This window comes from Phalacrocorax aristotelis, chromosome 1 (assembly GCF_949628215.1).
Source record: "Phalacrocorax aristotelis chromosome 1, bGulAri2.1, whole genome shotgun sequence".
In the NCBI taxonomy this organism is placed as follows: domain Eukaryota; kingdom Metazoa; phylum Chordata; class Aves; order Suliformes; family Phalacrocoracidae; genus Phalacrocorax; species Phalacrocorax aristotelis.
The window spans coordinates 204,755,191-204,774,039 of NC_134276.1; the positions used below are offsets into that span (position 1 = coordinate 204,755,191).

General features: G+C 39.4%; 1 protein-coding gene across 2 annotated transcripts in view; it reads left to right on the forward strand.

Annotated features, from left to right (window-relative positions):
* RELN (reelin) overlaps positions 1-18,849 on the forward strand; it is a 297,550-nt gene that overhangs the window by 164,008 nt on the left and 114,693 nt on the right. For both annotated transcript variants that reach the window (XM_075081418.1, XM_075081419.1), the window contains exons 11-12: positions 13,417-13,562; positions 17,827-17,978. In XM_075081418.1, coding sequence (XP_074937519.1) covers positions 13,417-13,562; positions 17,827-17,978 — 298 coding nt within the window. The remainder of the gene's footprint in view (positions 1-13,416; positions 13,563-17,826; positions 17,979-18,849) is intronic.

The window sequence follows — 18,849 nt, forward strand, 5'->3', positions numbered from 1 at the left end:
GTCAAAGATCATGCAACAGAAAATGTGAAACAGCTTCCTTTTAACAAAACAGTACAATATTTTTGAAACAAATTTAAGTCTTTCTGTTGGATATTTTGAAATCTACCTGCTTGTTTATCTTGGTGCGCTTTGGCTACCACTACTCGCTTCATCACAAACCATCACAAAAAACTATGCTTTCCCACTTTTTCTGACGGTGAATGTCACATCTCTGTTGCAGCATGTATTCAGGTAGTGGCTGCTCCTTAAGAGTCTCTTTTTCATTAAGATCCTGTTTTAATATATGAGAATCCAGCAAGATCGTACAACCTTGGGAAAAACTCTAAGGAGCCCTACAAGATCTCTGTGCACAAAGTTCCTTCAAATGCAGAGTTGTTCAACATCTGGAAATCAGTTGGATTCTTGCTTTCTATGTTTCCAAGCCGTGAGAAACAGAACAGCAAATGACTTTTTGTTTCCATCCTATTTTTCATTCACAAAAAAAAGGCAGTTTTGATGTCAAGGTTCATTTATTATGCTGGTAATGATTTTGGCAATTGCACAGGAAACAGGTGTAGAATACTGAGGGCAGTAAGAGGTTGGTTATGGCCTGATCCTTTTCGCACAGAACCCGATATGAATGGCTTCAGATTAATCTTTTTAGAAATAAATACTCCCACTAATCTACCGTAGTACCTGCATATTGACTTTTTTTACTCCATTAAGACCATTTAAACTACAAAGTTTTTCTGTGAGATTTTAGAATCAAATAATGTCGTGTGTATTTAATGAAGTAATTTTCTGTGATCAGTTCACATTTGTTGTGTCGTCAGTCCTACCTCTGGATTTTAAAATCCAGCCCGCTCATGTGACGGTGTGAAAGCGAACCAAGGATGTGCCATAGGCGCAGTTACTTCTCAGCTGGCCAAGCCTAAACACTGCTTGGTCCTTCTGAAACATGTACAAATGGCATCTAAACTTTAGCAAGTAAACCTCTTTTTTTCTTTTTTCTTCTTTTTTTTTCTATTTTAACTATGGTTACATGTAAGATGAGTGAGCTAAGCACAGCGATCGCTTAGTGTTTCTAGACAGAAATCCTTTTCAAGATCAAGCCTTATACGAGACACGAGTGAGGATTCACCAACCTGACATTCCTCCAAGGTTGTCTTCTGTTTTAGGGACAAGTGAAATGTTCATCTGTCTGTTCCCAGCTGACATTTAGCTATGTGTAGCCACTTACACCATGTTAAGGGAAAGTGAAGGGCTGTGGTGTAGCCACACTGGATTAAGGATATGAGTGACGCAGGGCTTTTATTATTCATGGAACCCTGTAGTAATTTCAGACAGTTTTAGTGTATCTAGTTAGTTTTTAGTGCACTCTTTTACTCAAATTTCATTTTTAAGGGGTTTGCTCCAGTTTTTCTCAAATTTTCAGGAACAATCTTGCCAAATATGATTTGAACACGTTTTGCAATGCGAATTTCATGTTATGTCAAAAGTAAAATTATAAATTGGGTCAAGATTTACATCAGATTCAGCATAGACCCTGTCGTAGCATTATAATGCCAAGAACAATTTTTTTGACAAAGTTTTTATGCTTTTCAGGATTGGAACATTATATAAAACGTCACAACTTCCAATATTTTATTTAAAACATTTAGCATATGTCTATTCTCAGTTCATCACAAACACACTATTCTGTAAAAGTAGAAAGGCGAGAATCATTGTGCTAATGACATTACATCACATTTTAAATGTAACCACATCAGTCAACTCTGTTTCAAGCAACATTTCACAGCAGTCAGATAACTTAGCCGGTATAATGGCAGAATGACAGCAGCAAGGGGTGGTATGTCTTCACAGGATTCCCAATATTGTTAATGCTTTCAGGCTGCAAGCATTCATAGACAGTGGGGGAATCTTTTAGGAGATTTCTCTATCACAGCCAAAGGCATTGGTGTGCCAAATAATGTTGGAGAAAACCTGACAGTGCTACAGGGATAGCTTGCATCAAAGATAATGAGACCTTTACTCTGCCATCCAAGCCTGTTTGTGCCATACAGGTTTCAATTCATATCCTCATGTCCTTTGTCAATTAGTATTTCAGATAAACTGACCTTAAAAATCTTTCTTGAAATTTGTGTTAACTTCTTCACTGGCTTCCTTCAGTGCTTTTCCTTATGAGTTTCCCTGACAATGCCAATGAACAGTCACATTTCTGGATGTTATTTGTTGCTAACTTAGTTTTGATTAGTATCTACAAAACTGTAAGTCTTTTCCTAAATTGTGCCATAAAGATAAGTATTTTTATTCAACCAAGGGAATGAAATATTAATAAAAACTAAAAGAAAACAAAAATTAGCTTTCTAAATTTCTTCCATTTACTGGGGTTATTTTCTGTATTTACCCTTTCTTGCTCACCACCTTTCACCACCCAGAATGATTGGGTATTGCATATTTCTTGGGTGGAAGGGCAGTGCCAGTCTGAGATAGCTCATCCAGCTGGCAGTCAGAACTGAAAGAAGAGGAAAAAAATACATACTTATTTCTGGTATAAAAAGAAGTAGAAACAGTCTTTCTTTAAGTGTTTACTTTTTCTCTAAGTATTTACTTCTGGATCACTCCAGCAGGTGTTGCTTAGCTGGTGAAACCTTCTCCTTGAAGGCCCTGTGGCACATCAGGGTAGCGAATGAAGCAAACAAGGGTACAAACATAAGCCCATGATCTTGCACGCCTTAGTTTTTACAACAATCCCCTTGCTTGGCTTTGGTTTGTGGAATCTCCCAGGCATTATCTTCAAGGGTTGTACCCTTATGTATGGACCTGAGACTGTTTCCAGTAAACCTCAGGGATGACACCACTCTCCTAGGAGGAGAGAGATTGCCCAGGTGAATGCAAACTCTGCTGTGTAATTTGCTGTCGAGGCCAGAGAATGGTCCCTAGCCTAATTAGGTTACCATTATCGTCCTAGCACATTAGAACTTCCCATCCCACCCATCCCTTCAGCCACCCCAAATCTTTTAAGGGAATTCTCATTAAATACCATTTTGTTGCCTTAGTCGGTTACTCTGTTAGTAAAGACAGGGATTAAGATACAGTCTGTTGGTAATTTAGAATAAATGTTGCTGTTGCTCACATAGTTAGATGTGGTTCAGCAAGTTCTTGCCCAACATTTGCTCAGGAGGTGACTTTTAGAATTGCTCATTATACCTGGTACATGCTCTTGTTGGATGCTTATCACGTTGCAAAGAAAGTATATTTTTTTCTGTAGAATGTTTACTTTGGTAGTACTTGAGGCCTACTAAAATAAATAGCAAAAATTACAAATCCAGGAGTTTTGCTGGTGAAAGTGCTCAGATTAATAGCTGCTTAGATTAATAAGGTAAAAAGACAGCTGAAACAAAGAAAAGTACTACCATGAAGACTGTCGTCTGGGTCCTGGATTAGATTCTGTGGTGGATTCAATCACTGGAGTGGACAATGCAAGCATTAATGGTAATTATGCACCGATGCCTTCACTTCAGTTTGGTGGATTTGGACAGCGTGTTCTCAATAAGAACTTGCAGGAACTTCCCTGTGCCCAGCTTGGGAAGCGATTTCTCCTCCTCTCCCAGTCTGCTTTTGCTTGGACCAGGAATTTCATTAAGTTTCTTGCTGCGCTCAGGAGCAGTTGCTACTCATTTGAAAGCACATGGCTCGTTGCAGACGCAGCTGGAGCTGGCTACTGAGATGGGAAGCAAGCTGAGAGATAAGCCACTGAATTTGTGTGTTTTGGTTCCAAAGAAGAGAGCAAAAGACAAGAAAGACGCTGTTAGCAAGGCCAAGCAACCCTTAGGAGATTAATTGGATCCACTGGAACATATTTATCTGTGTTGGACTGTGTAGAGGGGTGTTGAACAGGATAAATTTCTGACTGCATTTCAATATTTCCAGTGACAGCTCTGAGTGTGAGCACAGCCTTGCAATCGAGCATAGTTAGGATGTTGCACTGGTGGTTGAGATTGCTGAAACACATGAAGCAGTGCTATGGTCTGAGAGCTGTTAAAGGTCTGTGAACCTGAAGACTTCATAGCTAATTGGGGAGAAAGATGAAATCTTACTTCAGTAATGCTTCTTGGATCCCTACTCCTATAGAAAAGAAAAGTTATCTCATCTTTCAGAGGACACTTCATATGTCTTGTGTATTTGACCAGAAATCGTTGTGTTCAGAGTACAACATCCGCCAAGTTTTTTAGTTTTCTCTGATTGCCCTGGTCCAAGATTGAATGCACAAGCTCAAAGCCTGAGGTTGAGAAGGGAGACAACCTCAGCAGTTCATGTCTCTGCAGTTCTTTGATTACATAAAAATAACATCGAGACCAAACCACTTGCCTCTGGAATTTTTCCACAACTGGACAAAAACAGTATAGGACATTACAGACACTAGAGCGGTGATGTACACAGTCATGATGTGTTAACCCAGTGATGCTTCTCACCTTTGAGAAGAGTCCAGTTAGAGAATTGCTGTCTCACAGTAGTTGCAGCTGCTCTTCACTTGGTGGCTGAAGATCGCAGTCCAGATGGTCAGCGTTGTTTGGTCTGCAGGACGTGGGGACTACACCTGAGCTTATTTGTGCTGCCAAGCTCTAAGCATGCAGCCTGGCATAGCGTGGGATGGGGCAAGGAGGAAAGGTCTGTGCCAGCCTCACTGAGCAGCTGGGTTTAGGATCCGGGAATGGTACCTGATGCATGTTATTCACTGCTCTGGAAATGACCAATAAATCCTGAAAATATCCCGATCCCAATATCCTGATACAATAAGACCCTTAAGTTAATAGTTCATCACCATCCAGCTCATTTTCATTTCCCCGAAATGCATGACAGCTTAGCAGAAGAGAAAGCTATATAAGTAGAGATTGGGAGAACTGTCCACACACACTCAGAAAAAATATGCTGAAAATGTGTCTGTAAAACTCCATGACCTTTAACCACACCCTGAGCAGAGCAGGGCTATGCACATCCTAGATCTGCGAGTCCTTCCTGAACCTGTGTTGTTGTGTGTCACTGAGCAGAGACGACATGCACGCAGGCCTAGGAATTTGGCAAAAAGAAAGGCTGATTAAGCTATTCCACCTGTCCCAGTTCCAGAGCAGATTTCCAAATCTCTGAATACTCTGTTAATTAGTAGGAATGGCATTGGATAGTCTTCTTTCAAAACAAACATCCTGACATTCCATATATATCTTTGTCAGATTTAATTGTTTTTGCTGAAATGAATAAATTTTTTGCCATTTTTTGGTTTTAAATATTTGTTTAAAAATGGTTGAGGTACCCATTGTCTGAATCAGATCAAATATATTTGTTTGCAGGAGGAAAGGTGATGCTCTAGGTATGCCAGTGAGAAAAGGGCAGTCTGAAATTGCTATGACCTTATAATGTACAAAATTACACAGATATAGATGCTTCTGACAAGACTTTTGTTTTTTGAATAAGATATAGCAAGGCAGTATTTGGTCTGTGGGCCAAACCCAGCCTTCTAGCCAGCTGCATTGCCTCGCAGGAGCCCTTATCCACCACATCGTCCTGGGAAGAGGTGAGCAGGCTTCCTGCTGTACCTCATCTGAGAGCCAAGCATGCTTCTCTGTGGGTGGAAGGGATAGTGTGAGAGGGGAGGAGAGGTGAAGGAAGTGGAGCAGGGTGTGGAGAACCCGTTGATCGGCTCCCTTTAGTGAGAATGTGGGCACTCTGAGCTGTGCCCATGAGGAGGTATCTGTATATCCGTAGGGCTGGATCTAGCCCATGCATGGAATTGCTTTTGCTTTTTTTTTTTTTTGTTAATAATCGCAATTTCAGTTAAAATAATAATACTTAGTTACAATGCCTAGGGGGTCATTGGAACTGATAGGTGGTTGACTGTGGTGCAGTGAGTTGTTTGGGCAGCTGAGAATTGCTGTCAGGCAGCAATGCTGAACCTGCACCTTTCTCCATGCCAATTCCCCATGGCTCGGAAGTGTGGTGGGGTGTGGCAGGGAGCCAGTGCTAGCTCTGAGCTGGTGTCAAAGCACCAGGGGTCTTTCCTGCCTCCTAGTAGTAAAGAGTCTTTGCAGGTCACTGTGAGATGCACATTAATAAAAACAACATGAATTGACCCATTAGATGCCAAAGAGTAGAAACTACTTTGGTTGACTCTTTCTCACTCCAATTTTATAGTGGTGTAAATACACATAATTACTTTCAGAAGAACAGATGAGGTTTAATCATGTTCACTGCAGAGTACTAGAAACATCAATAGTTCCCAATAACATAGAGGAATAGTTCAGTTCATGCCAGTGAATGACTCATTAAGGAAATTGGTCATCGCCAGAATGACTGATGTTGTACAAACAACATGAAATGTGCTAGAAAATTAAAAACCATACAAATCACTCATAAACAAAGTGTTTTGAGCACTAGCCTTTGAATAACAGTCTAAAATGGGAAATGATGAGTGAAAACACACTTTATAAACTGTTACTGTGTCATAGGACAAGTTTCATCCCATTGTTTTGGAAAGGGAAGGTGCACTATAACCCTCCGTGCACCTGGCCTGCTTGCGCAGCCAAGGTTTTCGTTCTGTAACCTACATTAAATGATGTAAAAATGTAGCACGTGGGAAATATTAAAACCCCATTTATCTCATGGGAAAGTATTCTAGTTACATTGTGGTTTTCCCTTTGGTTAAAGAAGGACTTCAGGCCAGAAGTATCAACAGCCAAATCCACGGAATTTAGAATTTAGGATCTTTCCAAAATTCTGTCATCGTACCTTTGCTGGCTAAGACATTGCTTATAGAATATGATTTTATCAAGACTGAATCTATCCTTGTACCTGCTATCATGTCAAAATCTAAACATTTTTAAAACCTGTGTGACTCATTCCCAGAAAGACACAATATCTAATTTATGGCTCCATTGACAATGCTGCTTTAATTAATTTTCTTCATCTTTTTTCTTGTTCCACTGCTTCTCCTATCTCATCTGTTTGCATTGCCTAGATTTTAATTAAAAAAACCTCTCCTCTCTAAGGAGCAATCTGAAGTGGCAAAAATAATCACTTAAAATATTACAGTCATTAAAAAATTGGCTGCGGTCAAAGCCATGCATTTTCAATTTGCCGACAAACGATATTTTCATTTCCTTTTAAAGTGCATTTTGTATTTGAATAGCATACGCCAGCCAGCCTGACTATCAGAGATGCTCCTCCAGCTGGGTGGGCTGCGTGACAACTCCTTAATGGGGGAAATTGATGGCCCTCTGCTTGTGTAGAGGTGAAGGCATACTGGGCAGATTTCTTTCCATCTGCCATCAGCCCTTTGCAAGCTGGCACTGCCCAAATGCCCAACACATTCATTCCAATGCAAGAAATGATGCCAAAAAAAAAAAAAATTGTGAGGCTACAGCTGTCTGAAAGAATCATCGGGGCCATTAGGCCCAGGAGAGATAATATGAAGAAGTGCATCAGTGTTCGTCTCTGATAAAAAACTAATTAAATGATGGTAAAGATGACTGTGGGTACTTTAAAGGCACAGAGGTGAACAACATTTTCACGGGGAGTGTGGGGATGAACCTCGGGAAGATGATATGCAGCACCTCAGCCAAAAATCTGTTACACTGAGGAATTTCACACTACTGTTTCCTGTTGATGCTTCTCTGAATGGCACAGTTGCATCATCTAGTTGCCCCCTGTTCTGCTCTCCAAGTAAAGAAATCCCATACTGTAAAGCCAAGACGTATTTATTGATTCACAAGTTTGACTTGAACAACTGGGACAGAAGCTGGTTTAGATGAACTTCAGTGCTTCTGTTTACATTCCCAATCTTTGTCCTTTGAGCTTCTAAAAATCTTCAGGGCTGTGTCCTTAGCTGCAACTGTGGCATAGGCTGATCTAGTTGACGCTTCTCTACCTCACATGGCAGGGTGAATGAGAGACCTCCAGAGGTCCCTCCCAGCCAAGATGTCATGCTGATGGTAGCAGATGTCTCCTCATGTGGTGTTCTCATGTAAGTCTCTAAAAATACAGAGATTGTTCAAGCATGCTACAAGATGTAGGATCCCAGATTTTACTTGGGAGTCTTAAGCCATTTAAATGCTATGGAAAGTTTGTCATTATTTATTTATGAAAACATAAATAGGTCCAGTTGAAAAGTACATGCTTCACCAAATCTGGTTTCCCTGCTTTTGCTGACCAATGGTTTTGAGCAGTCCTAAGTGAAACCCTCCTGCATCTCAGATGGTCGAGAAGCTTTCCTAAAAGTACCTGCCAATAAAAGGTGAACGCTGTAGGTAGAAGATGTAAAACATAAAGAGTATAGAGTAGGACAAAGAGAGTGAAAGAATCCTGACAAAAGTTTGATTCTGAAACCATGCACTACTCTCTCCCATAGTCTGTATCTTCAAATTATTAGCTAATGCCCTCATAATGTACAACAGAAAGCTCACCTGAATTAATAAGACTTGCTGGCTGTCATAGACAACTTGGCTAAGAACTGTACTCATAGACTAGAAATACTCATAGATAACAGCAATTTTAGCATTAAAATGTATTTTTTGTAGCAGTGGTACCATTGTATCATCAAAGAGCCCTGAGCAAGGAAGGCAGCACTGCTGCATCTTCAGGCACAAACCAAAAACATAGCCTGTGTTCCAGGAAATTGCCATCCTTTTATAAAACAGGAGATAAGCTGGGGCTGGGGAGGTGTGGGTGTGAAAGGAAATACTGCAAGAAGGGAGAGTGCTCGTCTTGGTAAGCAGTGCATTCTTCAGTGTAACCAGTGACAAGGCTTGTTGAGAGAAGCACTAAGTGTCTGAGGGACATCATCTTAGGGGGAATTTGCCAAGCATGGTGGGCAGAATGGGCAAGGGCATGCAAATTTGGTCATCTCACCAGCAGACGTAGTAGCAAGCACTGGCAGCCAAGGAAAAGCAAGCTATGAGATGGTGCATATGGGAGATGGTGGCAGCAGGTGAGGATGAGCCATACAGGGCCTTGAAAGTAGTGAAAAAGCAGTGATACGATAACTGTAGATAAACTTCAGAAAGAAAATTCAGAGAGAAGATTAGACTGAAAGCAAATCCAAGCATGCTCAGATATGGGAATGCATCTGGCCAATTTTCATTTTGCCCTATTCATGCAAACCAATAGCTTAACAATTGCAGCTAGTGAATAATGGTATCGGTAGTGCCAGATTAAATTAAACTGGGTTTTTTTTTCCCTTTGCGATGACCAAAGTCTTTGAACGGAACGTGGCTTCTTTCCATTTGGCAACAAGCAGGGGTTGTTTACTTAGGAATACAACAGTTTACCTACGGCAGGCTTATAGTTCCACTCCAGTTTCAAACAATGGGAAATAGCTACTGTTGGGAAGTGGCTCCATTCAAGTGCCTGCAAGTGTCCTATGATCTATTATGTAGCTGATTTGGGAGAAAACTTTGTTATCAGATTTGTCAAAGGATTTATTCTCTAAATTATTTTTTTCTCACAAATTAGTTAACTTTTCAGTGTTGTAATTGGTGCAAGGACACACTAAATGTTCCACAGGCTTTTAATCCCCTTTAAATAAAATGAAACTCTGCTTTAGTTCCAGACGTACAGCTTATGATTCCATGGTAACAAGGAGAAATATCCTACAAGTTGCTGTCATTTGGCCTTTTTAGTTACAAAATTTGCACAACAAGTTGATTTGGTCTTATATTATAAATCATTTAAGTGTAAATAAAAATGAAACAGAGAACATATTTAATCTGGAATTTGTAAAAGAGAACTCTACATCTACATGAAGAGATCTGCAGTATCTCCAGTTTAGGGATAACTTAGTCCAGTTAGCTTCAAAACACAGTGCATACTCATTCCACATTTTTTATCACTTTAGAATGACCAAAAAACCAAAGAGCTGTAAAATTCAGTCCTTAAATACTGGAAGTATATAGACTCCCACTGCAAGTGTAAAGTCTTTAATTTGAGCAAGAGGCACCACAGTACATAAATTGCACTTTAGTTCTTTGTTTCCGAAGGCTTGGATTTGAATCCTGGGTTGAACCTAAGAGAAAACGAGTCTGATGGTTTCAATTCAGTCTCTAATCTGTTCAAGACCTGTTACAAAACCACAAAATAATTCAACACAGTCAGCAGCCTCCTGGATGTTGAACAAGACTGACAAGGGGGTGATGCTGGTGAGGGACCATCTCCTGTGGAGCTTCTTTTGCTCCTGGAAAATTTGGCTGAGTGCTCTTTGGGGTTATTCACCCCTCAGCAGCCCACCAGATTAAAAAAAAAAAAGCAGTAAAAGCAGAGACAGATAGCAACCACTTGGAAATTGAAAAGAAAAATATGGAAGCTAAGTGTGAACTGGGGGTGATGATTATACAGGCGAGGGAAATGTGGCAGGGGAGAGGACAAGATCATGAGCACAGGAGCCCTGGCCCTTGCTGGGGCAGCATGGCTTATGCAAATGGGGCTAGTCCTCATATGCTTCTCCCATGGGCATGTGTCCAGGGTCCCAAACAGTGGCACTGGGGGAAAAAGGTACCAGAAAATTATGGTCCTCCCTCAGAACTTCTTTAAAAGCTGTACCTGTGTGTTTTGAGTATCTTTCTTACTCTCTTAAAGATAATGAGCTTCTATTACTGGTTTCATAGCTATGTAGAATAACAGAAGGAGTTAAATCCCAGTCTGAACTTCTGCAAAGCTGTTTCACATGAGATTCAAAGCTAACATGAGCAGAGGTTGATTTGAGCCATACGTTGTGTGGTTCATTAACACATAAAATATGCATGAAATACATATTCATAGATACTGTGTAGCTGTGTACAAAAGCATAAGGATAGTTTTCTAGAACTAATGAAATAAATTATGCTTTTGAGCTTTCCTAAAGCGTTGATCATACACACTGTATACATAATTATTTATTCACCCCATCGCCATTTATTTATCTTGACAACCTAAATGGAAACTCCGTCAGATGTACTTCAGTAAATATTCTGTTAGACAGCAGAAGGACATACAAATGTTAAATGATAATGGGGTTGTATCTAGTCCATGTTTATTTTAATAGGTGACTTTCATCAGGCAAGAGACTACTAATTACATACCTCACTGTAAAGTATATACTTACCTATAACTTAGCACCTGAGAAATAAGGAAAGCTTATAAAGGATTTTCCAAAGCTTTTATGCAATTGTAATAACTAGCTCAGTAGGATCTATGTGTCTATTTGTTTCCTAAGAGATGAAAGGTTACATATAAATTTCAATTCAGTTTTAGACAGAATATTTATTTTTAGTGTATTTACTCGACTGCCTGCAGATGATGGGAGTTTTGTGACAGACTGATTGACACATAAAGGATACTTCAATTCTGTTCAGCAAATGAAGAAAATGCTGAAAAGCAAGAAGCAAAATAAGCAAATTACTCTTAAAATTTTGATGTTAGCAATACCTGTGAGCATGAAGGATAAAATCAGTGAAGAAAAGCCATTTCTCAGTCAATTACAAACAGTACAAACAGTGTTTTCCAAAGAGAAGGAAAATATAAAACTGCTTCATTAATTTCTGCAAGTTATACAATATTTTATGTGTAAATTATTCTGCCTTTTCAGTGGCAGTGGCTGCATATATGGTGTCCTGCATATATGGTGCATTAAGAGAGCAAGGAGACTTGTGACAAAATATCTTTAATTTCTTTGATAAATTACCAACACTTCAGAATCTTTCTATTGCTTTGACCTTTCTTTGGAAGAAAAACACTTTAACAGCAATTTGTTTATTTTAGAAGTTGAAACATTCTTTACATTTTTATACTGTTTATTTCTTTGTGTGATATTTAATCAACATTAATAAGCATAGAGCTGTTGTCATTAACTATAGATCAGAAAGACTCTATACAAAAATCAGGCTTCAGGTACTCAGACTTCTTCTAACAATGTGTAGGCACCTCTAGAAACGTAGTCACAAATTACATTCCTAAATATAAATTAATTGCTAAGTTATTGGTAACCGTACTTGAATATCATCAACAAAAGAACTTCTATTATGTCTTTTTTTAATTATTATTATTACACTGATAAATTAAGGAAGAGTTGTAGAATATGACAAAATGTGTTATTTTGTACTTTGCTAATAAAATCCCATCAACAAAGATGTACTGGACAGTTTTCATTTCTTGCCACATCCTCCTTTTTACAAAAAATTTAATTATTCACTTCTATGGCACTACCATGACCTTTTTAAATGCAGAAGAGGTGATTGCCATACTTTCCCTTGGCACGTTATGAACAGGTTCAGAGACAAGAGGGCACTACATAGATGGTACTGAAAAGGTCAATGCAATTTGGCATTATTGTGTCTCTTTTTCAGATGTTGAACTGTGGGAAGAATGCAGAATTATTCTAATTATTCATTTCTTATTTCAGCTTTCACTTTTAATACAACCAATATTTTTTTTAAAAAGTGTTTGAGCTAATTATTACTCTTATCAATATTTGTTTTAATATGAACAATCCAATAAAATGCCAAGTTATCAATTTGCGTTAAGGCCAGGTAGATATTCTTTAGAAGCTTAGACTATCTGCTTCAGCCACACAGTTTTTGCAGACTTTTGCCATTTTATCAGACACACAAGAGGTCAAAAGCAGGATGGGAGAAAGAAGAAAACCTGTACTGTAACCTCCATGTGCTCCTCACAGACAACTCTTTCCAGGTCGATGTGCCTGGAAAGTCATGATAGTTGAGGCACGTTGGGGCAGATACGTGGCTTCATTTAATGCTGCTGAGGTGATATATACAGAAATGCAATAGGAAAAGCAGACATGTTGGGTGTGGGGGCAGTATCAGGAGCCCTGAGACTGCTGTATCACAAGAGCTAGTGGCCTATAGAGTTATTTGTTATGTTATTTGAATTAAATATAACAAATAGCATTTTCACTCATACGCTTCAGGCCCAAAGCTTACTGTAGTGCAATGCATGGCAATTTTAAACACAAACACCCCTGCTGGCAAAAATTCAGGCATGGAAATCTGATGTGTTTCACAGCATGAAACTCTTATGCCGACAAAGTATCTATAGCAATATTTGATATACCACTAGAGTTATTTGCACACACAGTCGTGTATGTGCCAGACATAATGGCAATACTTTAAAATAGAAATAAACACACAAAGGTATAGTACATATCTTTTCCATGAAAACACAGTTTTGCAACATTCTGAAGTACATTTGTAAGGAAGCAGGTACAAGACTAGGACATAATAATCGCTGGGGTGCTCCGAGGAAGATAAAAGACGACCATCCATTTTTTATTTTTATTTTGTTTCAGGCATCTGTGAGTCGTTAGATAACACGGAGCTCATACTGAGCTCTGCTGGCGCATGCGCAGGACAACTGCCCTTGCAAACCCAATGTAATGTCACCTCCTTTTGTCCACAGCATAGCTGCCAGTCAGATGGAAACTCCATCTACTTCCACGGGACGGAAGGCAGCGAGTTCAATTTCGCCACAACCCGGGATGTGGACCTCTCCACGGAGGACGCCCAGGAGCAGTGGGCAGAAGAATTTGAGAACCAGCCTAAAGGGTGAGTGCCCCTGCACCTAAGCAGGCGTGCAGCATCATGCCAAGGACCAGGAAACTGGGTAAACAGAGATCTGCATTTTGTCTTTGCTGTGCTGTCAGGGAAGACTGTGACTGGGATAAATAGCAATACAATAAATAACAGGCAATTGCAGATTTTAGGAAGGAGCAGGTCCAGAGCTCAGGAGGAGCAGTCTGTCTCCAGACCATTCTGTCACCAAAGCTTTTAATAAAAAAAGTTGTGCTTGTAAATTATATAGTCATTCTGAAGAAACAAGTGATGTTGATTTTTTTTTCATTCTGTCACACTTGAGTATTTTTAACAAACTCATATCCATATGAAATCAAATTCCTTGAAAAATTCATCCCCCTCTGGATCCCTGCTGTGAGCCACGCTTTGCCATGAGAGGGCTCCTGCTTGTGCAGAAGGCTGCAGGTGCCAGAGCAGGAGGAGGTGGAGGCAGGACAGCTGAATCAGTAGCCTGCTCTTACCTTCCAGCACCAAGAGCACAGCCATACCTGCCATGCCAGAGCTGAGGATCTGGCTGATAATTTACTATTTTTACTTTAAATATATAGAGGAATTCAAAGAGTATCTGTAAAGCTAGATCCAGCAGGGACTGCTGCAATGGCAAAGAAAGTAAAGAAACCAGGAAAATTACTGCTCTTACAAAAAAAAAAAAAAAGTGTCCTGGTAAAGAAGTATCATTTTGTATAACTCAGTGTATAAATGCTGACAAAAAGAAAATAACCAACAATGTGGCCTTCGTTCTTTTTTATTAAAAAAAAAAACAACAACAAACAAACCAAAAACAAACCCAAAGAATTTCATTAGTTGCTGTAACCCCAGGGAAATGAGAAACATACACTGTTAATTTATGGGCCTCTACTGAATGTTTATTTTAACCTACAAAGTGCTTCAGATCATTAGCAACTGATTCAAATGCTGCCTATGCTGTTCTGAAGATAAAGAGCATCTCTTAAGAAATACATGCTAATGTGTCCTGTGGACACGTGGTTTATTCGGGGCTTACAGAAAAAATACTCATTGTGAACTCTGTCCCAGTTTGAATAATCAACCCATGGCATAGCGGGTACTCTTTCAGACAAAGGAAAGAAAATGAGTGTGTGTGTGTTGTGTGCTAGGTGACCATGTGGGATACATTTGAGATGTTCTCATAGTCTCCTTTCCATCCTGAAAAAACAGGATGGGAGTGTTACCTGGGGACGTCTGTCCCGTCTGTAGATCCTGTCTCTGCTGGACCAGGTGTTTAGTTGAGCTAAGTCAGGCCAGACCCCGCATCGTCAGCTGTTCTAATCCGGACACCTCCTTCTTAGATAATGAGTAAACTCTTAAAAAATAATTACAATAGTAAACGCTGCAGTGAGTAAGACTATGGACATAAAATGCTTATACCATACCCTGGTTCGCAAATGCACAATTTCTTCTGAATGAGGAACATTACATTTTCACTGTCACACAGCATCTAACTCCAATCTGCAGGAGCTAGGAGCGAGGCAGGGTGCAGGCAGCAGGTGCACTTTGCACTCCCATCCTGCGTGCAGTCCCAGGAACCAGGTCCTGATCTGCCCGCCGCATGTAAAATCTTGGTGGTGCAGCAGCCTGCCCTAGCAGGGGGTAACTTCGCTTTCCAAGGCACTAAGCGGCCAGCCCACACCCTCATAGCTTTTTCTTTTTTTGTTGTTTTATTTTTTTGCTTTTCAGATTTTATACTGTGTTAGAAACTTCCTGCTTTGAATTGTTGCTACAAGAATGGAGGTTTGAATTGCATGCAGCTGTGAATACCCACTGAGCTTGGGTGATGTTATGGACTACCTCTCCATCATATAAAATTGTTACCACCAATATCCCTTAGCAACATTTCTGTGGATCTTTGCTTTGGGAATTGTATGCAACTGCAAATAGATGAGCTTCCTTAATTCCTTCTCAGAGAAATGTTTTTGAATTTTATTTGAACTATATTTGAACTATTGTTTTACTGTATTCAAAGAGCCACAGAAACACTTTATACCTGAGGCAGAGTTTGCAGGAAGTTCTCAGGCTCCCCTTTGCAACATCAGATGGAGCTGGTCAGCTCTCAGGAAAGGCAAAAGCCTCCTTCATAAGGAAGAGCAACAGGAAGCTCACACGTAGGGGTCACTGTCACCTTCCTCTGTGCCAAATCCTCTCGGAGGTGAGGCGTCTGAATGAACTCAACAGTGAAGGCAGAGGAGGTTCTGGTTGTTCACAATAAGCAGTTTATTGGTAATTTTCCAATGTCCCACCTGGAGCTGCTAGCTGCATGGATAGGGGTTCCTGCTGTTAGTACCACGCGTCTTCCCACTGTCATTCTATTTCTCTTTAATTGCATAAATTTGTGCCTGAGCCTAAAAGTGATCCTCACATCAGGCTGCCTCTGGCCTCTCTAGCAGATACACTGCAGCTTTGGGCCTCCATGTCCAGTAGACGTAATTTAGATCCATATGTCATTCTATCATCTGTTTTGTAAAGAAGAATTTTAAGAGTGTGAGGGATAAATGAATCCAAATGTAATGTTTAATCAAGAATATCTACATCTCTGTCATGACGTCACCCAGGTTCCTTATCTATTTATCCTTACAGACAGTGTTTTGATGCATTTTTGTTAAAGTGACAGTTTTTTAATGTTGAAGAACTTTCTGGTTTTCATTTCTAATGCTGCCTAAAAGGAGAGAATCCCTGGAAACATCCATGATCTGCATCATTCATGACTCTGGAGTTGTTTTGTGGGTCGCTACAGAGAGTGTTTTAATTGAGCTAAATAGAGCATACAAAAGATCAATGGAGCATTGTGAGATTTTGTTGTGTAAGTTAAAGCAGGCACAACTGCTTAATTCAGTACTTGCTTTCAACCCAAAAGACACATTTTCAAAATTGTATTTTGATTATATTGCACATTACCTTTAAAAAGTCTGCACAACTAAAATACTTCCCTCAGAATTAGGGTTAGGTTAAACCTTGCTTCCATTAACATACTTGTATTTATATCAAAAAAAGCTTTTCAGTGATGCTAAGCTTGCTAATTCCTGTGTAAAAAGCTAACAATTTTAAAGCAGGATTTCCAAACAGGCACATTCCTGGTCTGTCACAGCTTACGTCAATAGGGAAACTGGCAGCTTTTAAGAAGATCCTAGAAATTAATTTTGAAATAGTTGGAATGGTTAAACTGATAAATCGACCGTTAAGTTCTTGAAATGACAGTTTTTGAAATTGTCATACAGCACATCGCTGCTACAGATTGTTTCTGTTGGAAGTGGTCAGGAAAAGGCTCTGCCTTCCCTCAAAGGTTTCTGAACTTCAGTGTTTTCTCATTCATCCTGAATCATGCTGGCTAGTTAAATGATTGGATTATCATGACTTAATGATTCTAAATAATTTCATTGCTTTATCAGCCTTATATTTTTAAAATACTGTATTATGAATTAATTAAGACTTCAGCACGAATAATAATGTATCAGACCAAAACAATGTACGAGTTTTCAACAGTTTTTAATCTTTCAAAATATTTTAATCAACTTTTGAAGAAGCCAGTGCTTTCATGATGAAAACATATTTTCAATAAAAATATTTAATTGAAAATTCTGCAACAGCTCTTTTAATTAGCACTGAATAAAAAATAAGAGAAAATGTTGCACAGAAAAACTGAGAAAGATTGTATCATCACATATTAAAAACACAGCAGTCTTTTTTCATACTCTGTGTGTTAGTTAAAAACTGTTATCCTAAATGCTCACAAAGATGAAAAGAGAGCATTTACAGCTATTACCTACATAGTTAATGAAGGTATAGCAGATATGGTGGACATGCAGCTTTTCAAGTTTCATTGATCTCTAAACCTTAGATTATATTAAATGAAAGAGAATGCAATTATATTTTAAACATTTTTATGCCAGAAAGATAATGAAGGTGATACAACAACACAACATTAAATATTTGGTAATAGCACTCATTAAAAGCCTAATTTTTTTAATAATACATGCTTTTCTGCCAATGTATTTAAAACATTTATGTTTAATTTGCTTTATTTGAGCCAACAGAGTTTAAAAACTAGTATTGAATATGTAAGTAGTGTCTTGGGAACCATATTTGAAGCACTGCATTTTGTTGCCCTCTGTAAGAGTAGCAGCAGTTACTTCTGTATGTACAAATGAACTTCTAGAACCTGTTTTGTATAAATTTATTAGTAACGTGCCTCTGCACATTCTCTGCTCACTGTTGAACTCTCCAGGTGGGACATATTTGGAGCCGTCATTGGTACTGAATGTGGGACACTGGAATCTGGTTCAGCTATGGTATTTCTCAGAGACGGAGAAAGAAAAATATGCACTCCCTACATGGACACCACAGGTTATGGGAACTTAAGATTTTATTTCAGTATGGGTGAGTATATATTCCTAATATAATACAACATATGGAGCATGTGAGATTTAAACTGCGCAGTGTTCATATAACTATTTTAAATACTCCTCAGAAGAGGATAGCGCTGATTCGTGGCTGTGACACCTATGAGGATGTAAGACTGACTGCTCTCAGTCAGATCAAGAGTCCACCCTTCTGGGTGACCACACAGGTGTACAAACATGGTGGGCACATAAATAGGCCTCCCAGAAATATTGTCCCAGATAGCACTGACTTGCAGATTAAAATCTTTTTGAACCAAATAGGGCATTCTGGGTTTAGTAGCGCTTGGTGGGCATTGCTCCCATGGATTTATCCAGCCTTTTTTTTTTTTTGGCTGATATAAACATTTAGCCCCAGGTTAAAACAGTTTAATATAGAAGGTACATGAAGGTGTATCCATATAAGGTTCATGTCTAAACTTCCCTTATAGAAAGAGGAGTTGTGTTCAGTACCATTGCTGGAAAAACCCATTCAGCTCACCCTGAGGTACCTGTGCTAGACCAGCTGAGCAGCTCCCTGGACTCCACTGACAGCATGGATTAGATCTCCTGGTATAAAGGAAGGTTAAGCACCTGGTGCACACATAGGTGTGGGTTCACTCTTGATCAGTCCTCAGGCAAGGTTCATTACAGAAGCACAGGTCCTTGTTGCCGCTTGAGGTGTCCAAGCATATCAGCACAAGACTATCAGATATAACCCAGGGTTTGTGGAAGTGGCACAGCCTGCTGGAGTAGCGGATAGGCCAGGCAAGTCCCTCTACAGTGTCTAAAATAAACCTTGGTACTAGTTTTTATCAACTGAACCCACCTGCTGTGCCCATAAGACCCTGTGGCCACTCCACAGTTAAACA